Source organism: Cydia splendana, chromosome 3, assembly GCF_910591565.1.
Source record: "Cydia splendana chromosome 3, ilCydSple1.2, whole genome shotgun sequence".
Lineage (NCBI taxonomy): Eukaryota > Metazoa > Arthropoda > Insecta > Lepidoptera > Tortricidae > Cydia > Cydia splendana.
Window position 1 is genome coordinate 23,617,653 of NC_085962.1, and position 23,120 is coordinate 23,640,772.

At 42.3% G+C, this 23,120-nt stretch overlaps 3 protein-coding genes across 3 annotated transcripts; 2 read left to right on the forward strand and 1 right to left on the reverse strand.

Moving 5' to 3' along the window:
• Positions 1-2,028: 2,028 nt before the first annotated feature.
• On the forward strand, positions 2,029-6,350 carry LOC134806827 (ets DNA-binding protein pokkuri). Its single transcript, XM_063780220.1, has 4 exons — positions 2,029-2,282; positions 3,419-3,695; positions 3,779-4,330; positions 4,560-6,350. The coding sequence occupies exons 2-4, from the start codon at positions 3,428-3,430 to the stop codon at positions 5,153-5,155; spliced, it is 1,416 nt and encodes a 471-aa protein (XP_063636290.1). The 5' UTR covers positions 2,029-2,282; positions 3,419-3,427; the 3' UTR covers positions 5,156-6,350.
• An 8,656-nt stretch (positions 6,351-15,006) lies between these two features.
• LOC134806320 (single-stranded DNA-binding protein, mitochondrial) lies at positions 15,007-16,014 on the reverse strand. The gene is made up of 3 exons (XM_063779533.1): positions 15,876-16,014; positions 15,510-15,600; positions 15,007-15,425 (listed from the first exon to the last, which is right to left on the reverse strand). Exons 1-3 carry the CDS (start codon positions 15,891-15,893, stop codon positions 15,082-15,084), a joined length of 453 nt encoding a protein of 150 aa, XP_063635603.1. The 5' UTR covers positions 15,894-16,014; the 3' UTR covers positions 15,007-15,081.
• A 609-nt stretch (positions 16,015-16,623) lies between these two features.
• On the forward strand, positions 16,624-21,973 carry LOC134806616 (caprin homolog). The gene is made up of 4 exons (XM_063779941.1): positions 16,624-16,851; positions 17,812-17,994; positions 18,650-18,816; positions 20,295-21,973. The coding sequence occupies exons 1-4, from the start codon at positions 16,729-16,731 to the stop codon at positions 21,550-21,552; spliced, it is 1,731 nt and encodes a 576-aa protein (XP_063636011.1). The 5' UTR covers positions 16,624-16,728; the 3' UTR covers positions 21,553-21,973.
• The last annotated feature ends 1,147 nt before the right edge of the window (positions 21,974-23,120 follow it).

Sequence of the window (23,120 nt, forward strand, 5' to 3'; positions counted from 1 at the left end):
CCCGTGCTTCCGGTGGCTGACGGCCGTCGCAGTCAAATTTCCTCTTCCCGTGTACCTACCTATATTAATTTCCGGCTTAAGTATTTCTCTTATTTTGTTTCTAGTTCAACAGCGTTATTGGCTCTCACTACACATGTTCTACAGACATTAGGCACATCATGGAAGACAGTTTGAGACACAAACTGCCATGTCATATATAGGTAGGTACCTATATCCTATTGGATGCATTTAAATCCGCATCCGCTTGAGCTGTAGTGTGATTTGAAAAAATGTCATAACATAAACAAATGAATGATTATCTTGGTTTTTACTTATCATATATGATGTACGTCAGTATCGGACAAAATAAGTAAGTAAATATGTAATAAACACTTTAAATATTACACAAAACATGTAAGTAATTATCATGTGAACTTATGCCTTATAAAGATTTCTTAATGGATTCGAAGTTTATACTCATTCCCATAAAGTACATACCTATTATACTAACGATGAAAATTTGGTGTTTTAGGTCGTATTAATGGTCGTTAAAAATGTAATCACAGTGAAAATAAACAGGTACCTAGGCAACGTCGCGCATTTATCAACATCCTATAACACTAGGTCTGACAACCACGATTTGTCCTAATCTAAAGCAAGACTCCCATGATAACCCCTTTACAAGATTCTGCGGTCACGGTCAATCCAGTCCACACAACGCCGCCTTTTGTACTCCAAATGACTGCTCACAACTCCGAGTCCCATGATAGACGCCTGCGTGCCGCCAGCGGACTCCAGCCGCGTAGGAGCGAGACGCGGCGAGCGGGGCGGGGCGGGCGGGAGGCGAAGGGAGCAACAGGTAAAGATTCCGAGGCCACTTCCGTCTTGGCTGCCGAATATTTCTGTTTCGAACCGGTAGTGGGAAGACGGCCAGGGCACACACAAGTTTAATTTAAACGTGCACATATTCACACACCAACGGAGCATTGGCCGTCCGTCTCGTCTGATCCAGATAATTAATGCTTCAGTTAGAGCGTCATAAATTAAAAGATTACGTAACTCGTTTCATATAATGAGCAAGAACTAGTGACAATATCTTGACTTACTACAAATTAACGACTATTCAGTAAGTTTTAAGTATTGGTACAAACAAACATCCTGCAGCCTTCAATAATACATATGACATTTAACGGACAGCATACAAATGTAGGTGCCTATAAGCGGCTCGTATGTGCCCACTTAAAGTTGTTGCCGAACATACGTACTTACCTATAAGATGTAGCTGGGTCGAATGAGCTCAGCTGAAACCGGTTGCCACTCATATTGTCTCACTCTGCACCAGGAAACCGCCGCCCGACCGCTCAGACATTTCCTGTGCTTTGTCTCAACACTGCCACGACACGCGTGCCTTCCAAATTGATGACGCCCGTTATGAGATCCAAGACGATTTTCAAATACATACCTATATGAATAAACATTGTCAAATATACACCAGACTGGAAACATACTGCATGCCAACAGCATTAAACACAAGTCGTGTCACAGTAAGTAATTAACGACACTGCAAACCAGGAAATATTGAAAGTTATTAAAACTGTTGCGCTGACGTAATACCTACTGGACGCTTAGCACTTCCGCATGCCCTAGCCTAGGCAGAATGGACACTATAATAAAGGGTATAGTAGCTGTAACAAAACATAGCCAAGATATTTAAAACTTCATTTCCGCATCTGAAAACTAAACATAGGTATGTGAAAATAGCTTATAAAACTTTGCCTAAGTATTTTTACATAATAAAATAAATACCACACGAAATAATCAGTATCCGCATATAAAATGACGCTTGTCAGAGGCGGCAATTCGCGATAACATTTTGCGGAAGCATCGCTCGCATTCGCCGGTTGTAGTCAAAAATTAGTCGTCATCTTGTTCTTGTTCCCGAAGTTTTATCTCACCAAGCAATGTGTGCGAGGCACGGCGGGGGAGGAGGGCGCGCGGCGGGAGGCGCCGAGCGCGGCTCGTCCGCCCGCGCCGCCACCGCACCGCATCATCAGTCCGCGCCGGAGAGCCGACCGCGACGCTCGTCCGTGAGTCTGTTCCCTCAGATACGCTGCTGGTTTACGGCGTGCCGTAACACGACACGTTTGGAGGGACCGACGCATCAACGCGTGTGCCTGGTGCTCTGTGAACGCTGGATACTGTGCTATTAGTGTTGTGAACTATGATGCAAGTGTGCTGAAGTTACTCTATTGACATCTAATACCAGGATTTTTAAAACTGCCAGTTCCGGATCTGCTTAGCCGGTGAGTCTGAGTAACTATCGAAGCTTATCGCAAAACGCGCTATCGCGCACTCACGCATTTCCGACTGCGCCCGATAAGACAGCTATGCTGTGCTTAATAATGATATGAAATTTTGGATACGGCAAAGGGGCATAAAATTACTAAGAATCCGTTTTATGCCAGATTAGACCCGCAAGAACCATGTCATAGTGCAAAACCTATACCTATGAACTGACTTTGTTATCTATTTTTAGATATGTACTTGTAACTTCCTGTCGGCAAGTAAAAAAATACATTTGTAATAAAAATACCCTTTAAATATTACTCCTCTTATAATATCCCTCGAGATTAGGGGCTTCGAAATAATAATACCCACCCCTACAATGTAACAACGTCCCCATTGATCCTTGCAAATATGCGCTCCGGCAGGTGACAACCCTAAATATATCACTGGGTTATGCCCCGGACCATTGGGCCTACGCCCCCAATAACGTACAAAACAAATAACAGAGTTACTTTCGATGTAATTTAGAAATAATACTGGCTATAGTAAACTTTCTTTCTAACGTTTGGCAAGTAAACAACAACTGAATTGTATTTTTAACACAAAGCTAAATAAAAACTTTAGAATGACGCGATAACCCATCTTAATTCTAACAGTTTATAACTAGTCTTATTACATTCCAGTTAAATTATTAAACGTTACCTATTAAAAACAAAATAGTTCAGAAAATTGCACTGCACATTCAATTTTAATATTTTAGGTAAAACTATTGTGATTATCGCTAATTCATTATGATTTCAAATCTAATTAATACTGAACAAGCGCCACAAAAAAATGACGCCTTGTTGCCATACGACTACCAAGTAACAATCATTTCTGTATTACGAGTATCAACGTTCGGTATATCAATAGTCAATACCACACTAAACAACATTACTATTACTGGTGCTATATTTTTTCTTTAGATTTGTAATTTTTATTAATCACAGTGTAAGCATTTATGAAGCTTACAATAACGTGCTATTTTAATTTACTAATAGCGTGGAAACAATAGGAGTACCCTAAACTTAATATGTAGTAGTTAATATAATTTAATCTATAGTTGGCTTGTCTCTAGGCGTACTTTTTATATAGAACATTATTTTGTCTGCAGATAATCGTGATGAAAGTGGTCAGTTTGCAACTACCTTCCGGGCCGAGCATGGAGCGGCTTCCGCTGCCATTCAGCCCGACGGAACTATTGTGGCGGTACCCGTTGCCGTGGGCGCCGCCGCCTCCATCGCCTCTTGGTGACGCAAAGGCCCAGCTGCCCGCTGGTCTCCCCCCAGAACCCCGTCTCTGGACCAGAGAAGACGTCGCCGTTTTCCTCAAATGGTGTGAAAGGGAATTTGATCTACCAAACTTTGATATGGATCTTTTTCAAATGAATGGTAAGCAACACAATCAATGGCGGGTAATTATGTCCCTTTTCTGCGGAAAAGAATTGTTTGCTAATCGCTCCTTTTGTTTACAGGCAAAGCGTTATGTCTCCTTACCAAAACGGATCTCGGGGAACGCTGTCCGGGGGCTGGTGACGTTTTACACAATGTTTTACAAATGCTGGTGCGAGATGCTGCGCTTTTGGGGAGAGTGCCGTCGTCCCCGGTGACACCGACGGCGCGCGGCCCTTACCCGCCGTCGCCGCACTCCCACCCTCCGACTCCAACGTGGACCATGGATGGCTTCCATCACTTCCATAGCGCTGCTGCGGCCGCCGCGCAGCCCAACTCGGTAACATTGAGCCCTGCACCATCCGTCGACAGTTCAGGAAGTCCCCAAAGAGGAGAAACAATGAGCTATGCGCCATCATATGTACCATCTACGACAGCTGTGGTTCAGAACGCAAGCTCTGGAAGCAATCATTCTGATTCAGATGAAGAAGCTCAATTTACGCCCCAACCACGTTCGCCAAAGGAAGTTCCAATGGCGAATTCATCTTCACAAAACCACCAAGCGCAACAGCACTCGCACTATCGCGCTCAACATAGAGAATTCTTTCCGAGTGATATGCCAGAATCTAACACAAGTAAGTACTCGTAAATACATCATCATTACTAAGTTAATGAATAGTAAACATACTTCATTCCGATTCCGACGTATTTAATAATGTTTGTCCACACAAAAATTAAACTAAGTATACTGCCACTACGACCTTGAGGAAAAACCACAAGCATAAAAATCTTATATGTATAACTTGCAACAAAATCTCTGGTAGAATAGAAATAGTATCTAAACGTATTTTATGTTATTTTCAGATGGAAGACTCTTATGGGACTTCCTCCAACAACTGCTTAATGACCCAACCCAGCGATACACAAACTACATCGCATGGAAGAACCGAGAAACTGGTGTTTTCAAGATCGTCGACCCTGCTGGCTTGGCAAAACTATGGGGGATTCAGAAAAACCATCTTTCAATGAACTACGACAAGATGTCCCGCGCTCTGAGATACTACTACCGTGTAAATATTTTACGGAAAGTGCAGGGTGAACGACACTGCTACCAGTTCTTGAGGAACCCGATTGAACTGAAGAACATAAAAAATATCTCGCTCTTGAGGCAACAAATGAGCCCAACCCGTGTAGCCCCGCAGCCTGTAGTAAAGACAGAAATGAAGGAAGAACGCTGTGAAGAAGATCCCGCGGACGAGGATATGCCAACCGACTTGAGCATGGCCGCGTCAGAGCCGTGGCGGAAACGCGCGCGCCCCGAACCCATCTCTGCGCCCGCGCCGCACGAAAAACATCGCATCAGTGCCCTCATCGGAGAGAGCATGCTACTCAAACGAGAATCCGAATATACTCCTGAACATTATGCGCTAAATCTCAAAAGTGAAAAATGTGAACAATGATCATCGAAGACGTAAGCTGGACACTAACTGTGCAACGCGTGATTAATGCAAGCATTCGTGCGAAAACAGCTCCACCCATTAAAATTCTAGTCAAAATCCTCTCAGAAAGGGTTTCTTGCAGTCTTCCTATAAAATAATTTATATTTGGTGAGATTCCAATGATTAACGTCACAAAGCTGAGAGTACTTTGACGAATTTAAGATGGTCTTTGGAGTTAAAAGCAGGGTATGGACCTTAATGCCTTTGTGCCAAGTGATTTTTAATTTTTAGTGTCAATTAAATTAAGTAGTTAGCAAAAGGGACAAGAGTTTATTTGTGTTAACATAATAGAGACTGTTATATTTTGTGCAATGACTAAACGGCTGCCGTGAGTATGAGCAGTTGAAGAGATCATTGTTGCCAAAAGTCAATAAGTATGTGTGTGCGTAACTAGTTACTTACGCGCTTGTTGATGCATTTTGTAATTTAATTTAGTCGTATGCATGTTTATTCTTTTTATGTACTAGCAAAAAAGAAAACAACTTCAGAGTTTAAACCATAAAAACCTGTTCAAAGATACCGATATCGTCTTCCATTATATTTTGGCAATCCAATTATGTTGTAGCGTGCAAATCAAATTTATTTCGAGCAAGCCTACCACAAAAACGGCAGCTATTTCTTGATAGTATACCTAGCACATCACGTAAAATGTCATAAAATAAATATTTACAAAATTGACAATAATAGACAAAAATTACCTAAAATGCCTTGAAAATTATTAAAATTTCCACTGTGATAAATGTAAAGTGGTAGACGTGTAGAAAATTCTAGGGCTTAAACTCAAAGATTTCCAGCTACAATTTTCTGTGATCTCTTTTATCAATATAGGACATATAGGTAAATGTCATGAAGAATAAATATAAAGATATCTTGTAAATATTACGTAAGATATTATAAGGTAACTTAGCATTAAGAAACTGACTGTAAAGAGAATGTATGTATATGATTTGTAAAACAAAAGTGGAGCTTTATAAAAATACCTAGTATATTCTGTATGTACTAGTACACCTGAGTTTGTATTTTTACAATTATTTCTACATCGGCATAACCTTGCCATGATTTTCCAACTTGTTGTACACAATATAAGCATGTGTTTCATTTAAAAATATTGTGTCAGATTTATTATAACGTAAAAAATAAATGAAGATAATGTTAACCGACCTACCTATTATTGAACCCTATTACTTCAGACAAGAAAACGAAATAAATGTATGGCTCCGCCAAACATTTATTCACAATCAGTTGTAGGTAAGCTGAAAAACAACTGTAAACAAAACATCAATACAATTATCGAACCCTTTCATATAATACGAGAACAAAAAACCGAAGAGAAATGCTTCCTGCGCCGCCGGACTAAAACAGTACCTACGGGGACATCATAGCTGTGCCCTAGTAAAGAATTTTAGTGAGCGAGGCCTTGCTAGAGGATTTTTCGTCCCCACTTAAGGCAACACAAGACACTCGGCTTAACTCGCAAACCTCATAACTCCATTTCAAGCACATTAGCGATTTGCTACCTTAGCCTATAATACCTAAAGTCAAAATTACATTAAACAGTAGTGTTTTTTTTTACTAAAACATTATCTTTGTAAAAATGGGAAAACCTCAAAAAATTGTCTGACTAGTCAAGAACATGCAACGGGGCTCGTAAATGAAAAATATGAAATACCCAAGTACCTACACCTAAAATGCACAATGATCCTCATCATCCTCAGGCCAGCTCAGACTATAAATGTACTGGGGCATAGGCATTAAACAGGTTATTTTATCAAATTTATTGGAAGAAATCCCTCAATAGGATAAGTTCGCCTTAGTATTTGAATGTATGTTACTATCTACTAGTTCTGTTCTGTGCAACAAGTGTTTATTACTACTTAGGAGAATCAGAAATAGAGGCGCCATCTATCGCCGAGTAGCGTAACCGCCAACATAAACAGTTCAAAGAGAAAAACTGGCCAATTGCGAGTCGGATTTGCACGAAGGGTTCCGAACCATTGCGCAAAAAAAAATCACATTAGTTGTATGGGAGCCCCATTTAAATATTTATTTTATTCTGTTTTTTATTATTTGTTGTTAATAGCAGCAACAGAAATAAATCTGAAAATTTCAACGCTACCACGGTACCTACATACAGTCTGGTGACAGACAGACAGACAGACGGACAGAGGAGTCTTAGTAATAGGGTCCCGTTTTTACCCTTCGGTTACGGAACCCTAAAAAGTGCCACTCCTGTGAATGAGGTTATGTACTCCGTGCATAACTGTGGCGCCGCCATAGTGGGTGTGGGACATATTGCTTGACAATTGGCACTTGTTGGCAGTTTCCAAATAGAACCGTTTTTCCCCCGAAGGGTAAAAAACGGATATTTAGGTTTCTGCCGAAGCCTGAACCACGATTGAGATTACACCCTTGTAACTCAGCCCTAATTTGGTGAATTCTATGACCAGTAGCGCCATCTACCGCGTGTTTAAGTTAACCACAGAACGCACGGCGTCAGCGCCGGCTGTCTGCTCTTCAGTACCTTAAGCCGGCAAGGCCCTTAGGCGTGGTTCAGGCTTCGGCAGAAACCTAAATATCCGTTTTTTACCCTTCGGGGGAAAAACGGTTCTATTTAGGTATTCTTGCCTCTGCCTGAACCACGATTGAGACGTGTTTAAACCTCTGCCGGCGCTGGTTCGGGCGTACTGTGAATGCTGTATATTATATATATATATATATTATATGATATATTAAAAATGGGATAACAAAATAAGGACCAATAAGAAATTTCGCATGAGATTCGAATGGAATGTTTATTTAGAACTCAAAGAACTTCTTAGTTAATCTGCTGCAAAACAAATAAGTAGCATAGAAAATATAATGCTCTGAATTCTTAGTCTTTGGATTATAAATTTTTATATTGAATCAACACTTAAACAAAAATGTTTATTTAAGAGCTCGAAGAAGTACTTAATTAATCTGGTACAATTGAGTAACCTAAAGAAAACATAATACCCTGTATTATTAGTCTTGATTTATAATCTTATATTCAATCAACATTTAAACGAAATATTTATATGGGAACTCAAGAAATTAGAAACTAATCTGCTACAATTAAGAAGTCTAATAAAAATAAAATATAATACCATGTATTATCAGTCTTTGATTTATAATCCTGTATTGAATCAACACTTACACAAAGTATTTATTTAAGAGCTCAAAAAGCTACTTATTAATCTGCTACAATAAAGTAACCTAATAAAAATAAAATATAATACCATGTATTATCAGTCTTTGATTTATAATCCTGTATTGAATCAACACTTAAACCATATATTTATTTAAGGGCTCAAAGAGCTACTTATTGACCCCTTACCGCATGTAATAAAAATTATTTGTTTAAATTTGAACTTTAATAGCTGTCAATAGAGTTGAATATCACATCCGCCCTATATGGCATTGTATGCGGAAAGGGGTTAATTTGTTACAATTGAGTAACCTAATGAAAATATAATACCTTGACTAATAAGTCTTGATTTATAATCTTAAATCGGATCAACACTTAACCAAAATACCTTGAGCGAGGTAATGAGCAACCTACATAATTGGTTTTATTCATACTCTTATAAATCAGCTGTTAACTATTTAGGAGATACATAGAAATTTTACTACACTAGTCAATAGGAGAAAAACAAACGTTTAGATTATTATTATTACTAGCTGCCGCAGCTGATTGAATTTCCCGAAAGTAATGGTTGAAGAAGGTGTTTTTGGATCGCCAATTTCCCCTCTTCATGACTTCATCAATATCCATATTCTTGCAAGTCCAATTCTCAGTGGCAACTGCAGCTCGGATGCTTCCAGCTGTGGCTGATATGCTGGCTTCTTTGAAAAGGGTTCTTAACCACCCAGCTATGACCGCACGTGATGCGCCTTTCACAACACCTCGCGTGGTAATAAAAAGGTTTTCTAGCTGCTTAGAGTTCCGGCGTACTTGCGACAGGGCTATTACTTGCTTAATCCAATGAACAAGATTAAATCTTAACTCTGCCTTAGGTCTCAAACACCACCCAGATTGTCTGTATGTAGAGCTATCAGTCTTCGATCCATATTTTGGCCAAAATATTAACTCTTCTCCTTTCTCTTCGAAGTGGCCCGGTTGTATGCTCAGTAACGTTAAGTCATGCACTCTTCGTCCTGATGCAAGGAGTAGTAATGTTGATGCGTGACGAGAAACAGCAAACAAACTTCCTTCATCTAAATTATATGACTCCAAGAAGTTTAACAGGTCTTCCAATTTCCACAAAAGAGGAGCCCTACCTTTGGGTTTTTTGGATAGGATTCCTTTAAGCGTGTGAACCACAACTGGATGTGTAGCTAGCAGACTACTTCTGTTAGGGTTTGTAAACGTAGCTACTACCGACTTATGGACTAAAATGGTACTAGGTGCCAGCTTCACTACTTCCCACAAATGACAGAGGAACCGGGCCAGATCAGTTGGCCTTGGATCAGCTACGTTTACTTGGTTCTCGGATGCCCACATACACCATCTACGCCATGCTGGGCGATAAGTCTTTAAGGTTGAATTTCTCCAAGAAGCTTGTAACAGCTCTAACTCCGAATTGTCCCAATTGAAGAGTTCATCGGTCCAGCCCGTATTGTCCAAACCTGCAAATTGAGGTACTTTATTCCTGGTGGTGGAAGGTTGGTCTCGAGATCCACGAGGTGATGAGGAAGATCTGGGATGTGCCATGGCTGTTTGATCGCTCGTTGTTTTATTGCTGGCGTCCAAAATGCTTTGTGCCAATCCGGAACTACCATTAGGTAAATACCTGTCGACTCTTGTAGGTGATGGAGTACCCTTGGGATCAGAGCCGGAGGTGGGAATATCCAACCCAGTTTGTATTGCCAACGTCGGCTGAAGGCATTCGTAAACCGACTCCTGATGTCCGTCGCGTCTTCCGACACATAGTTCGGCACCACTGCTGACCTCACTGATGCGAACAAGTCTATTTCCGGAGTGCCCAGTATCTGGAACACCACTTTCGTTATCGAAGGTTTTAGGTGCCACTCCGGTAAGTTCTTCGACCTCGAGAGACTGTCTGCCAGTCCGTTGTACGGCCCTGGAATGTAGCGAGCTACGAGGGAGCAGTTGTATCGGTCGCACAACCGAAGGATTTCTGTTGTCGTTTCCAAAAGCTTTCTTGATTTTGTGCCCCCCTGTTTGGTTACATAAGCCGCTGCCGTTCGGTTGTCCGTCTGCCATATGGCCACCACGTCTCTCAGAGACGATCCTAACCTTTTGATAGTTTCGTAGAGAGCCCACAGTTCTTTCTGGTTGCAGTGCCATTGTTGTTGTTCTGCGTCCCAGCGACCCCACAATTTCTGGTTGTTCGCTATTGCACCCCAGCCAGCATCTGCCGCATCGGTGGTGATGAACGTGTCCGGTTTGGATTGGTGTATGGCTGTACTTCTTTTTATATTTCTTGTCCACCAATCCAGTTCGGCCAGGGATGCATCTGATATCAGGTGTCTTGTGTGTCGCATTGACTTTAGAAGCTTGTTGGAGTCTATCTGCATCCATCGACAATGTAGTCTTCCTAACGGAACCGTGAACGACGCAAAGTTTAGTTTTCCTAGAAGAACCTTTGCTTCTCTCCAGCTCCAGGATTTTCTGATGACGAATTTTTTGATTAGGGTTTTTATTTTCCCGGTCTTGGAGTCTGAGAGCATCTTTTTGTTCTCGAGGGTGTTCCAGATTATGCCCAAATATTCTAAGCACCGAGTTGGTTTCAGTTGGGACTTTCTCTTGTTTACTACCCAGCCGAGCTCTTCCAGTTTTTGAACTACAAACCGCGATTGGCTTTGTAGCGTGTCTGGGTCCGGGTGACTTACGAGGAAGTCGTCTAGGTAAACTACCATTTTTATGCCTGCAGTCTGTCTGAACCAATGTGCCAACCAGTTCGTCAGTCTTGAGAAGGCATGTGGCGCGCTTGACAGCCCGAACGGCAAGCAAGTCATCTCGTAAGTTTTCCCGTTGAATGCCAGAGATAGGAATCTGCAATGTGTTGGTACTATCGGCACATGATAGTATGCTTGCGAGATATCTATTTTTGTCATAAAGTCTTTCGGGTTTAGAACTGCTGGCACCCTGTAATGATTTAAGAGCTTGAACTTGGGGGCATATACGTATTGATTTAGAGTCTTTAGATTGAAAATGGGTCGATTTGATCCATCGGTCTTTCTCCTCAGGAACATTGTTGAAAGAAACCCCCTTTTGTGTATTTCCCTTGCCATCTCTGTAGTAGGACGAATCATAAAGGGTTTTTGATGCCTCGACAGTTCTACCAAAGGGGGCTTCTTCCGAAAAGGGATTCTGTAGCCTGATATTATTTTTAAAATTTCCGACGGAGCTCCTATTTGTGACCACATTTTCAAGTAAGCTGATAGTTGACCTGCCCTGAAGTCATTGTTTTTTGGCCCCTCCCCACTTGTTTCGGCCTCCAGTATTTCTATTGTTCCTGGTTCTGTACGGTATGTTCTTTCTGGTATTATCATTGGCTGTTTGCAACCTCCTGTAGGAATTGTTGCGCTTGAAAGATTCTCTTCTAAACTGTACTCTCCGGTTAATGGCCTCAACTTTTCGAAAAAATCTGTTGCCGTCTTTGGCAGGCCGGAGGGATTTGAAAGCCTTCCTAAATGGAAAAAATTTATGTATTCCCCCTTGGTCTTTTACTGTTTGTGACAGTTCGGGCTCCTTAAACAAATGCGTGTCTGAAGGCGGTATGCTGTGGAGCACTTCGTGGAGGACTTTATTCTTGATTTTATATGTGTTCCTTCTTTGTCGTATAATTTCAGCCCTTCGTCCACAGACATACTGGAGCAGGTCATCTGAGCTTTGACGAAACTTCGAATTGTTGGCAAGAAATTCTTCACCAACTTTCTGTTTAAGCTTGACTGGCAGTTTATCACACAGCTCATCGAAAATTTTCCTTTGTTGTAAAAGACCATTAGTAACCGCTCCGAGGGTTAGATCGGCCTTCTCTAGTATTTGTAGTGACGTCCAGTTCGGCGTAATTCCCGCAAATTGGTTGTTGACTTTAAGTGACGAGAACATCGGTGTAGCTTGGAACTTCTTTTGGACGTCCAAAAATTTTATATTCGTCCAGCCGTCGGTCTCTAGCCTTTGACAGTCCTTTCCTTGCTGCACCAGTATTGGGTCTGCTTTCGACAGTCTTGCCTCCGATTTTGTCGTATGGGGCTTGAAGTTAAACGTCGAAGCTTCCAACGAGTGTCGCCTTATAGGAGATTTACCATTGGCCTTGGCTGACTGAAGTTCCTTCAAGCGCTGCTCAGTTTTCCTAATTTCCTCTTCGATGACCTCTTTGGATTCATCATCGCGAACTGATTCCACCTCGTCTTCGCTGCTTCCGATTTGACAGGGTTCCGTGGTAAAATCTGCCTCTTCGGAAGCAATGTCTGACCTAGATCCATATGAAATGTTTAGGGATGAGGCTCCAATTGACGCGTGTTTGTGTATCTCATCAAGTTTTTTGTTTTGCTGAGATTGCATCTCCAGGAGTTTATTGAAAAACTCCATTTGTGTCTGTAAAACAGAAGCCATAAGGTGCTCGCTACTGTCCTGCTGAATAGAGCCGGAGATCTTTTTCGGAGGAGGGGGTGAGCATTCTTCTGTTCTGCTCATGACGAGGTGTCGCTTAAGATTTCTAGGGCCTAAGGATCCTTTTAGATTGGATTGGGGGGTCATCGATCCGGGTGTACTGCAATCAGACTGGCTGACTCCTCCGCTTAGTATTCTAGATGTCGCATCCCGGTTCGTAAGCTTTCCTTGTAGTTTCAGCTTTCTTACGGTCCCCATGAAAGCTTTGTAGGAGGGAGCATGGAGCTTCTCCATTACACTGTGCGGTGAGTATAAAAGGGCCCTCCCCAGGGGCCATTTTAAGAGGAATTTCCGTATGCATCTGTAGGCCCTCTCGGAAAGATCCTTGGCGTTTGGAAAAAACGCTTTAACTAGCTCGACGGTGGGTAGAGCGAAGCGCAGCTTGCTGTCGGTGGCCGCCGACAAGTTGTCCCCAAACAAGTCCTTGTGGGACAAATCGAGGACCTTCCACTCTTCCCAGCCAGTGGGGTAGTTATTTTGAATAATTCCTAATATTTCAGAGAAGAGTTCCTTTTCTTCTTCGTCGTCCGGGGCTATTAGAGCTAGGTCGCCCAACGTTCTCAATGCAGTGTCTTCCGCCATTGTCTGCAATCAATGGAATGACTAGATTAGTTGACGAATGTATAACCTTACATCTCGTCTAACCAGACGATGCATTTGTGTATGTCGCCAGGGCGACGCAATGTCAACTCCGGGAACGAAACATTCACGGGACGACCCGTGTCGCCTCACGGGACGACGCTCTGTCGTCTCACGGGACGACGCTGTCGTCTCACGGGACGACGCTCTGTCGTCTCACGGGACGACGCTCTGTCGTCTCACGGGACGACGCTCTGTCGTCTCACGGGACGACGCGCTGTCGTCTCACGGGACGACGCGCTGTCGTCTCACGGGACGACGCGCTGTCGTCTCACGGGACGACGCTCTGTCGTCTCACGGGACGACGCCCCTGTCGTCTCACGGGACGACGCCCCTGTCGTCTCACGGGACGACGCCCCTGTCGTCTCACGGGACGACGCTATGTCGTCTTACGGGGCTATGCCTTCGATGGGCGATGGCATGTCGTTTTACGGGGCTATGCCTTCGTCTCACGGGCGATGGCAAGTCATCTTACGGGGCGACAGTCAATTTGTAACCACATGTACAATTAAAATCTGACGGTGCCTATTTGAGGTCACTGCGTCTCGTCGCTGGGCCATGGGCACCGAGCGGAATGCCCCAACAACCAAAAATCACTCTGACTTACCAAAGATAGCAATTTCTCGATCTTTTTCTTGCTTCACTTTTTTCCACATCAATGCACGCACTACCTAGCTGAGTTACAAAAGCGTACTGAAGAGCAGACAGCCGGCGCTGACGCCGTGCGTTCTGTGGTTAACTTAAACACGCGGTAGATGGCGCTACTGGTCATAGAATTCACCAAATTAGGGCTGAGTTACAAGGGTGTAATCTCAATCGTGGTTCAGGCAGAGGCAAGAATACCTAAATAGTATGAAGATGTCGTCCCACGAAAGTTAATATTTTCACCACGTCGTGCGTTGGCGTCGCTCGTATTTCCCCCACAACCAACTTCACACAGCCAATATGGTTCCAATTGACTTTTGTTTTGGAACCCTAGAAAAGTCACTGAGTAGCTGACCAGTTACGAGATCTTAACTCAATAAACAAGGACCTGTGCCCTGTTTATCAAAAGCTTGTAACTTGTAATACAAGCGGAAGTACCTTTTTGACAGCTTTTGTTAGAATGGGAATTCCACGTGTATTACAAGTTTTTGATAAACAGGGCACTGGTCATAATTTTAATTTTTTAACCTGTAAACTAGGACAGAATAAAGAATTGAAACACCAGCCGAGTTATTTGTGTGTTGATGCTTATTATTATTTATTATGGTGGTGTTAGCGTGCCTTTTGAGTGCCATATTGATATAGACCAAGCATTGATCTATAATATTGTAGCGGGTCTTTACAGTTCATTACTAATGCCTTGCCTGTTAAATCTAGGAAATTACATATTCTTAATTTCTTAGTTACTCATAGTGTCAATGCTTACTGAACTTTTGGTATACAACAAAATTTAAGCCCATAAAGTTAAACAAGTTGTCAAATCAATATAACAGATTGGGTAGTGGTAATTTTAGAACAAAAAACATAATAAAATAATAGCATTTATTGAAATAAGTGATATCACTACAGTATACTTATTAATATAAGGAACTTTCATCAGAACCTACGATTCAGAATCTGCAAGTTGGCTTTGGAAGAAGATAATGTCATCGGCAATGACTGTTGAAGCTGTTCGGATTTGTCCATCCTCAGTTTTAATTTCCCCGTAGGATAACTTTCCCATGACATAAACTCTTTGTCCTTTCTTAAGATATTTGTAAACGGTATCCCTTAAGCCAGGTTTAAATACGCTCACTCTGTGCCAATCTGTTCTGTGCAACATATCACCAGATTCATATTTGTAATTGAAATGTGTGGCAAGTGGAAAATTCACAACTGGGCGCTCCTCTGTTCCTCTTTTTTGAGGATCTGCGCCTACCCTTCCGAGAAGCGTGACTTGATTAATAGCTAAAAAGAAAAAATATTGTATTGAATGCTATGAAAACAAAATAAATATTTGATATTATAATTAAATAATATTTTTATACATACTTTTCTCTGATTTCTGTGTATCAAAGTTAATGGCTGTTGTGTGAACGTCCGAACATGGGACTGCTGTGAATTGGCGTGTGGCGCTATAAATCTAAAAACCATAATTTGAATTAACTACAAATAAGTAATTCATAACCTCTACATTAAAAACACAAGTAACAAAGGAATTATTACAGTGAAACTTACCTTGCAAATGTAAATAACTAAATAGTAGTTTTCTTTTTACGCTTAACATTAAAACAATATCAAACTCATCTATGAACTAGATATTAAAAGTTACAACAAAGTGTTTGCCGGTAATACTAAGAGTTAGGTTAGTAAAAAAATAACATGTATTAAAGATTATACTATTTTATAACTACTTACCCTAGAAAGGCGAAACATTTTGAAGTGTACTGTCTAGTAGCTCTTCAATTGTAAATATATTTCCGAAACTAAATGTTTTTAAATGATTAGCATAGGGTTATTTCATTATTTGCGTCGAATCGTTAAAAAAAAGATATGAATTTAAAAAATTACAAATACCATAAACAACTGTCTAACTTTTTTTTAAGGGGAGCCCTTAAGGACTCACCACTCACTCTACAAATCGCACGAATTTCGATACTTTTGGCTATGGAAGGTAGAGGTTTATTTTAAGGCCGTACGTAACACACTATCGCACCGCACCAAGGTCATTGTGCGACGCACCAATAAGTAAGAGCGAGAAAGAGATATCGCTTTCTCGCTCTTACTTTTGGGTGCGTCGCACAATGACCTTGGTGCGGTGCGATAGTCTGTTACCACTATTACTTCACACTCCATACCTCCATACTTTTGGCCTCTCCAAACGTCATCGATAATCGCATGCATTTTGCGATACATTGTGGCATTTGATCGATATTATATAGTATACTCTGTCAAGCCTTTTCCTTTAGTAGAAAAGAGCGGCAAATTAAAAAAATGTAGGCGCTAATTGAATTTCGTGCCTTTTTCTACTGACAAACTAGTTTGACCGATTATATTTTCCGAACTGGAAGGGTACGGATCGTATAGAACCCTTGAAAATAATGTTGCCATGAACAAAATGGTCGTTAATGCGTCGTTTTGTTTCCTCTTTTTCCATTCGTTGGTTCATTGACAGTTGTATTTGTGGTTATACCTATCTATAGATTAGTGAAGTTATAACTCCAAAAACCACCACCATACCCAATCCTGGAAAAGTTGTTGCCTGTGAAGGATGCCTTCAGCTGCGAATCCTAAGTCCGAAAAGCCGGCCTCTTCGGAGGCCACGGACAATACACCAGTACGACAAGTCTTGACGATTATTGAACATAAAATCCGTAATTTGGAAAAAAGAAAGGTATGTACGCTGCTAATATACTGCACGAGACCGACACCCAGATGTATTTATGTATCTCGGTTTCAACTATCAAAATTTTTAATATTTAACAAAATGTAATTGTTATGCCCGTATAAGTGTTATACTTTCGCTAGTATAGTACCTTGCACAAGTCAGTTAATTTGCCGTGAATTGCTGACGCCATTTTTACATGTGCTCCTCCAGTGTTGACGATACAAAAGGTGGACATAATGAGCGCCCAAATACGGAGTTCGTTTACTAAACCGGCACTTATTGAAACTAACACGTGGTACAATGCTCCTGTTGTTTAATGACTGATAGTTTAAATCTACTTGAAGGTTTTTAACGTCATCAACATGATGATTATGATGATATTCATCATTGAAATATTTGTTACGAGCTCTTATAAGTATGTTCTTTGTTCTGCCGGTATTCAATAGTACATGTAACACTAGCCTCTGCCTGCGACTTTGTCCGCGCGAAAAGCGTTAAATGCACTCCCAGACAACCCTATTTTGACCCCTTCCATAATATCAGCACCCTGCAGTATTCAAATCATGTTGGAAATGATTCGTGTATCTTAATTTTTTTATGAAAACAAACAAGAACTTGCTTGTTGTCTAGATCTTGTTGACATCTGTTTCTAGATGTAAAACATGTTTATGTACTTATAAAGTTCAAATTGAATTACCTATGTACCTAAATTTGTTTATACATCATGTATGCTAAGATTGTATTCATCACAGACCTATATTGACTCTTAATGGCTTCTAGAAAGGACAGTTTGAAGTTTCCTTAATTTCTTGACCAACCAATTAATTTCCTAAATCATTCAAGAAGTGACCTTGATGTTAATGTAAACATTTTAAGGAAAAATCATTTATTTACAAACAAGATATATGCAGGGGTATTACTAAAAGAAATTAATAACTAGCTCTAACAAACATTTTTAATTTTCAGAGCAAGTTGACTTCATACAGAGACTTGCAAAAATCTGGCAAAGAACTAAATGCTGATCAGAAGATAGCAGTTGCCAAGTATGACGAAGTAGCTCAGACGTTAGAGTTTGCACGAGACCTCTCAAAGCAAATAACATCCATAGCCGTCTCAACTGAAAAGGAAGCTAAAAAACAAGCAAAAAGGGTATGTGTTCTTTTATTTTTATTTGTGCTGATATCTTGCATGGCAGTACCTCGCACGGGGTCACCTCGGGTTACCTTCTTACCTGACTACAGGAAAATTTATGATACCATAACATCATTACTAATGAGATGATTTTGCTCATTCAATTCTAATTCTAATAAGGAAGATATTTTAGCCTGAGATGACTTGTGCCTTTATACTTTGCTATTGGTGAACAATCCAGTATGATTGTGCCATAACTCTTTGAGTGGAAATGAGCCAAATATTTGGCCCATCTACTCAAAAAATTACATATTTGTGACATTATCTATGAAAAGGGACTGTCGATGGCGCTTATGCTATTATTAATGAAGCTCTGATATAAATACAATGCATCGCGATGCTGTGCGGCGTAAGCGCCATCAACAATAAGGTCCCTTTTCATAAATAATGCCCCATTTTTCATGCCTAGCACAAATAGGTATTAGTTTAGTGACAAGTTTTGTCTGTCAATAGTAACGTAATAAGAATTAATATCGGTACTAATACAACAATAATTAATAAATGACCTACCAATAGTGGTTTACAACTAGTTCCTAAAAAAAAAACAATAATTAAAAATAGAAAACCTATAAGCCTGTACCTGTGCCGTTATAATAAGAATGAAATATGACAGGAAACCTGGATTCGCTATGCGGCCGACACAAACAAGATCCGTGAGGTCCTTCTCATCTTGGATTGCCTCACGCAAATGGGCAATGCAGAAGCCAGGGACGATTTCCTGAACGGAACTAATGGAGCAGCTAAATTGACTGAGGAGGATCTTAAAATTCTTGATGATTTGTAAGTATTCTTTAATAATTAAGTGTAGCAATAGCAATTGAAAATCTCAAGTTATAGTTTCTTAATACGGTCACTGCAGCATGCCCATGCAGGGCCGAGAGAAGCGATGCAAAGTAACTACGGCAGCAAGCATGTTATAAAGTTTTTGTGTAGCAGTTGTATAACAGCGGTCAAAACAGGCGAGTGGCGTCAGTAATAATTTGTTCAAGGCACTACCAAACGAATGTAGGAGTATACTGATCAGTCATTTGAAAAAATGTGGAAGAAATCATTTGAGTTTGGGTTGTCTTAAACTAAATGTGGTGAAATATTTGGCGTTCGTGTTTCACGCGTCCGGTGTCAAGGACATTTGACATGACATTCATGACCACCCTAGGCGAAATGGTGACACTCTGGACGGCAAAGTTGCGAACCCAAAATCGACCAGGTCTATCATCGGTCCCATAAGTCGTGGCTGGTGCTTAAGCGACTCGAGCAGGATCTGCGGTGTCTCAGAAATTAACATACTATGCTGGCTGGTTGTGTGAAGTAGCGCCGCGTTCACACTATAGTTCGTTTTTTTTAGCATTAGAAATAAGGTAAACAATCTTGATGTGTCTTTTAATTGAAAAACACATTTTAAAAATAAGTTACGGCAAATATGTAACAATTCTGAATCTAATACGATCATTTATATTCTTCTGCTTTCATGTAATAGTTAATGATTTTTGAAATGCGTTTTTCAATTAAAAGACATGTCAAGATCGCTTACCTTCTTTCAAGTTCTTTCTAATGCTAAAAAATACGAACTATAGGTAGCGGTGTAACGACAGATAGTCGTCAGTAAATATACAAGCCACAACAGGACGATTAAAGTTCTATATGTGAATACCTCCATTCAAATGTACAGGCACACGACTATTTGTCGTTACGATGTAGTGGGAACGCGGCCTAACGAGAAACGACTCCATAAGCTACTCGCATTCGTGCCGCACATAAAACTACAGGCCTTAATTAGGTTTTATCAATTTTTTACAAATAAGTACATAAGTTAAAATAGCAGATTAAGACAAACGATTAATAGCTAATTGAGGCTTGTAACGCGTGTATTTTATGAATAACGCCTTAAGTGTTGTTTTTTCTAGTATGGCTACGATTTGCGAAACGTGGTCAAGTTACTAATTTGGTTACGCCACTATAGACTGAGAGGGGAGAGATCGTGCGTGTTGTTTTAATTGTTTATATTTTTTAACCTTTTGAACGCCACAGACGGCAATTGACGTCAACGCAAAATCGTGACAACGACGCCAAAGACGGCATTTGACGTCGATCGTTTTTTGATGAAAATCTACTGAAAAACATCCCACTTTTAGGTTGGCATTATTTATTCTCAAAAATAAATTTTACCCCTGTGGCGTCAGTGGCACGGCAAATGGATGCGGCGTCTGGCGTTCAAAAGGTTAAGAAACGATATTGAGCGTATTTTCCCTCTATCCAAGGTACCCTGAAGTGACGCCGAAACATGAGGCCAACGAGGAGGGCCAGCCCGGATTCCCCGTCCACACGACGAAGGCGGCCGAACACATCTACGCCATCATCGACGGAAAACCGAAGGAAATCCTGGGCACCACGTACGCCCACATCAAGGAGATCATCATGACCGTACACAGCTGCGGCTACTTCGACAAAGTCTCGGACGACAGCGGGGCTCCCTCGCCGGGCACGGAGGTGGCGCCGGAGGCGGCGCCGGCGGCCGCGCCCGCCTCGCCCGCGCCGCTCGCCTGCTGCGCGCCGCCCGAGCTGCCCGCCGCCTACCCGCTGCGCCCGCTGCCGCCCATCACGCTGCAGGAGGTCGAGCACGCCTACTTCGCCCAGCAGTACCCGCAGCAGCGGCCCATCGCCGAGGTCATCGGCTCGCAGAACTTCTTCTTCCTGCAGGAGTCCGAGATCGACAGCCCGGTCGGCACGCCGCAGCCGCCGCCGATGAACCCGCCGTCGCCGCCGGGGCCCATCCCCACGCAGACCTTCACCAACCAGCACTTCGTGCCGATGCCGGAGCCGGGCCCGCTGCCGATGCCGCCGCCGCACTTCCAGGCGCCCTACGTGCCGCTCGCCGCGCCGCTGCCGCCGCCGCCGCAGCCGCCCGCCGGCCCCGAGCCCGGCCGGCAGCCGCCGCAGGAGCGCCCCGAGGCCGACGAGCGCCGGCCCACCCCCGAGGCCGACGAGTGGCGGGAGCCCCGCAGCCCCGAGCGCGAGGACGGCGCCGAGCGCAAGACGCAGGGCCAGGGCGACGGCCAGGGCAGGTTCCGGCGGTACCGCGGCGGCGGCGGCGGCCGGGGGGCGCCCAACGGGTACCGCGGCCGCGGCGGCTACCGGCCGCACGACGGCTACCAGGGCCGCCACGCCGAGTACCAGCCGCGCGCCGGCAAGGACGGCCCCCCGCGGCAGTACAACGACAACTACCAGAGCCGGCCCAAGGACGGCTACCACGGCCGCGACGGCTACTACGGCAACGGCGACGCCGGCGAGCACCCGCAGCACGAGAACGGCCAGAGCTACGGCGGCTTCAAGAGCCGCGGCCGGGGCGGGCGCGCGCGGGCAGCTCCCCGCTCCGCCGCGCCGCGCGCACGCGCCGGCCCCGCGCATGCGCACGCGCACCCCGGCCCCGCGCATGCGCACGCGCACCCCGGCCCCGCGCATGCGCACGCGCACCCCGGCCCCGCGCACGCGCGCAGCAAGGACCAGCCCGACCAGTGAGGCCGAGCCCGAGCCCCGCCATATAAACATATTCATTTTCTGTATGAAGGACTAATTCGTTCGTGGAAGGCAGATTTCACCGGCAACAACGCGCTGTGGTAACGACAAACGGAGATTATGGTATAATAAAAAAATAAATAAAAAAAAGAATAAAAAAAAAAGTAAAATAATAAAAGATGAAACTGAATAAAAATAAGTTACTTGAATTTAGATGTATGATATATGCAATTATAATAAGTTACGTAATTCTAGATTCTATAGGTAATAGTCGCCGCGGTGGACGAGTGCCGCTCCGCCGAGCGCCGGAGCGCCGGAGCACACGGCTCGCCTGTAACTACCGGGACCTCGATTCCAAATCTCATTTATCTTTGTACTTTTCATACCGTTCGTATTAATTCATTACATGTGTTACGATGTTAAACATATTTTTGTTTTACTGAACCGAATTATTTTGAAGTCAATGATTTGATTATGATATAGCACGAAATGTGTTGATTTGTTAAGGTTTTTTTAACAAATGAAAAATGGAAAAGTATATAATCACTTGTATGCTTGTGTATTTTATAAAAGTACTTTTTTCATTAAACCAGTGATAAATAAAAGAGCAGGTTAAAACCATAAAAATATTGTCACTGGATTGTTTGGTTCTAGCCTCCAATTTTATTTTACTACATTGTTCTCAATAGAGGCTGTGTGTAAGCAAATTAAAAGTATTCTATGAACAGCATTTTGTTTTATTTCACCCAGTAATTCATAATAATGGCCTTATAAAAAAATATCAGGAGACTTCAGTCTACATAATACTAAAATTTTGTGAGATTTGACTGAAACAACTTTCCCTATTTTTGCAGCGGAGTCCTTCGTCCATGAGTAGGTACTACCATTCATGCATAATGCCAACTACTGTACTGTTAGTAGACACTTATTATACACCTTCCGGACTTATTACCTACTTACTTAGATATTATTAATACCTAATACATGAATGAGTACCTAACTAAAGATTCAAACGAATAAAAACGCGTAATTTTCACTTAGGGCTTGTGCACAAATCACGCGAGGTTCGATAGGGGGTGGGGGGTCACGAAAAAATCACGATAGATCACGTTGGGGTAGGGGGGTATAAAAGGAAACCTCACGGGTATTTTTCTACAGTGAACGAAACTGAAAAAACACCTACCACATGAGTAGATACTTTTTCTCGGTTTCGTTAAACAACTTCACTCTGCACTTCAAAATAGCGAGTCTATTGCGAACCACGTTCGACATGTTGCCTCCCTTTCACACTTATGTACGAATGTACAAGTGCGACATAGAGGCAACACGTCGAACGTGTTTCGCGGTAGGCCGTCAGGGCGTCGTATGTTACTTTAGTCCTTGGCTCGTCTTCTTTAATGGTGTTACATGCCAATGCCACACCATATTTGCGGGTCCTTTCTTTTGTATTTTCTAACATTGTTATTTTTTGTTTAAATTATCTACTGACTTCATGTTTGTTTGGCTAAGTAAAGGACTACTGACATATAAATACCTACATGAATATAATTTTAAAAGGTTGAGATAATTTT

Coding starts and splice junctions, on each gene's coding strand:
- LOC134806827 (XM_063780220.1), top strand. CDS start 3,428: ATGAAAGTGGTCAGTTTGCAACTACCTTCCGGGCCGAGCATGGAGCGG. Junction 3,696..3,778: donor GGATCTTTTTCAAATGAATG/GTAAGCAACACA, acceptor TTTTGTTTACAG/GCAAAGCGTTATGTCTCCTT. Junction 4,331..4,559: donor TATGCCAGAATCTAACACAA/GTAAGTACTCGT, acceptor TGTTATTTTCAG/ATGGAAGACTCTTATGGGAC.
- LOC134806320 (XM_063779533.1), bottom strand. Junction 15,426..15,509: donor TACACAGAAATCAGAGAAAA/GTATGTATAAAA, acceptor TTTTCTTTTTAG/CTATTAATCAAGTCACGCTT.
- LOC134806616 (XM_063779941.1), top strand. CDS start 16,729: ATGCCTTCAGCTGCGAATCCTAAGTCCGAAAAGCCGGCCTCTTCGGAG. Junction 17,995..18,649: donor CTAAAAAACAAGCAAAAAGG/GTATGTGTTCTT, acceptor GAAATATGACAG/GAAACCTGGATTCGCTATGC. Junction 18,817..20,294: donor CTTAAAATTCTTGATGATTT/GTAAGTATTCTT, acceptor CCTCTATCCAAG/GTACCCTGAAGTGACGCCGA.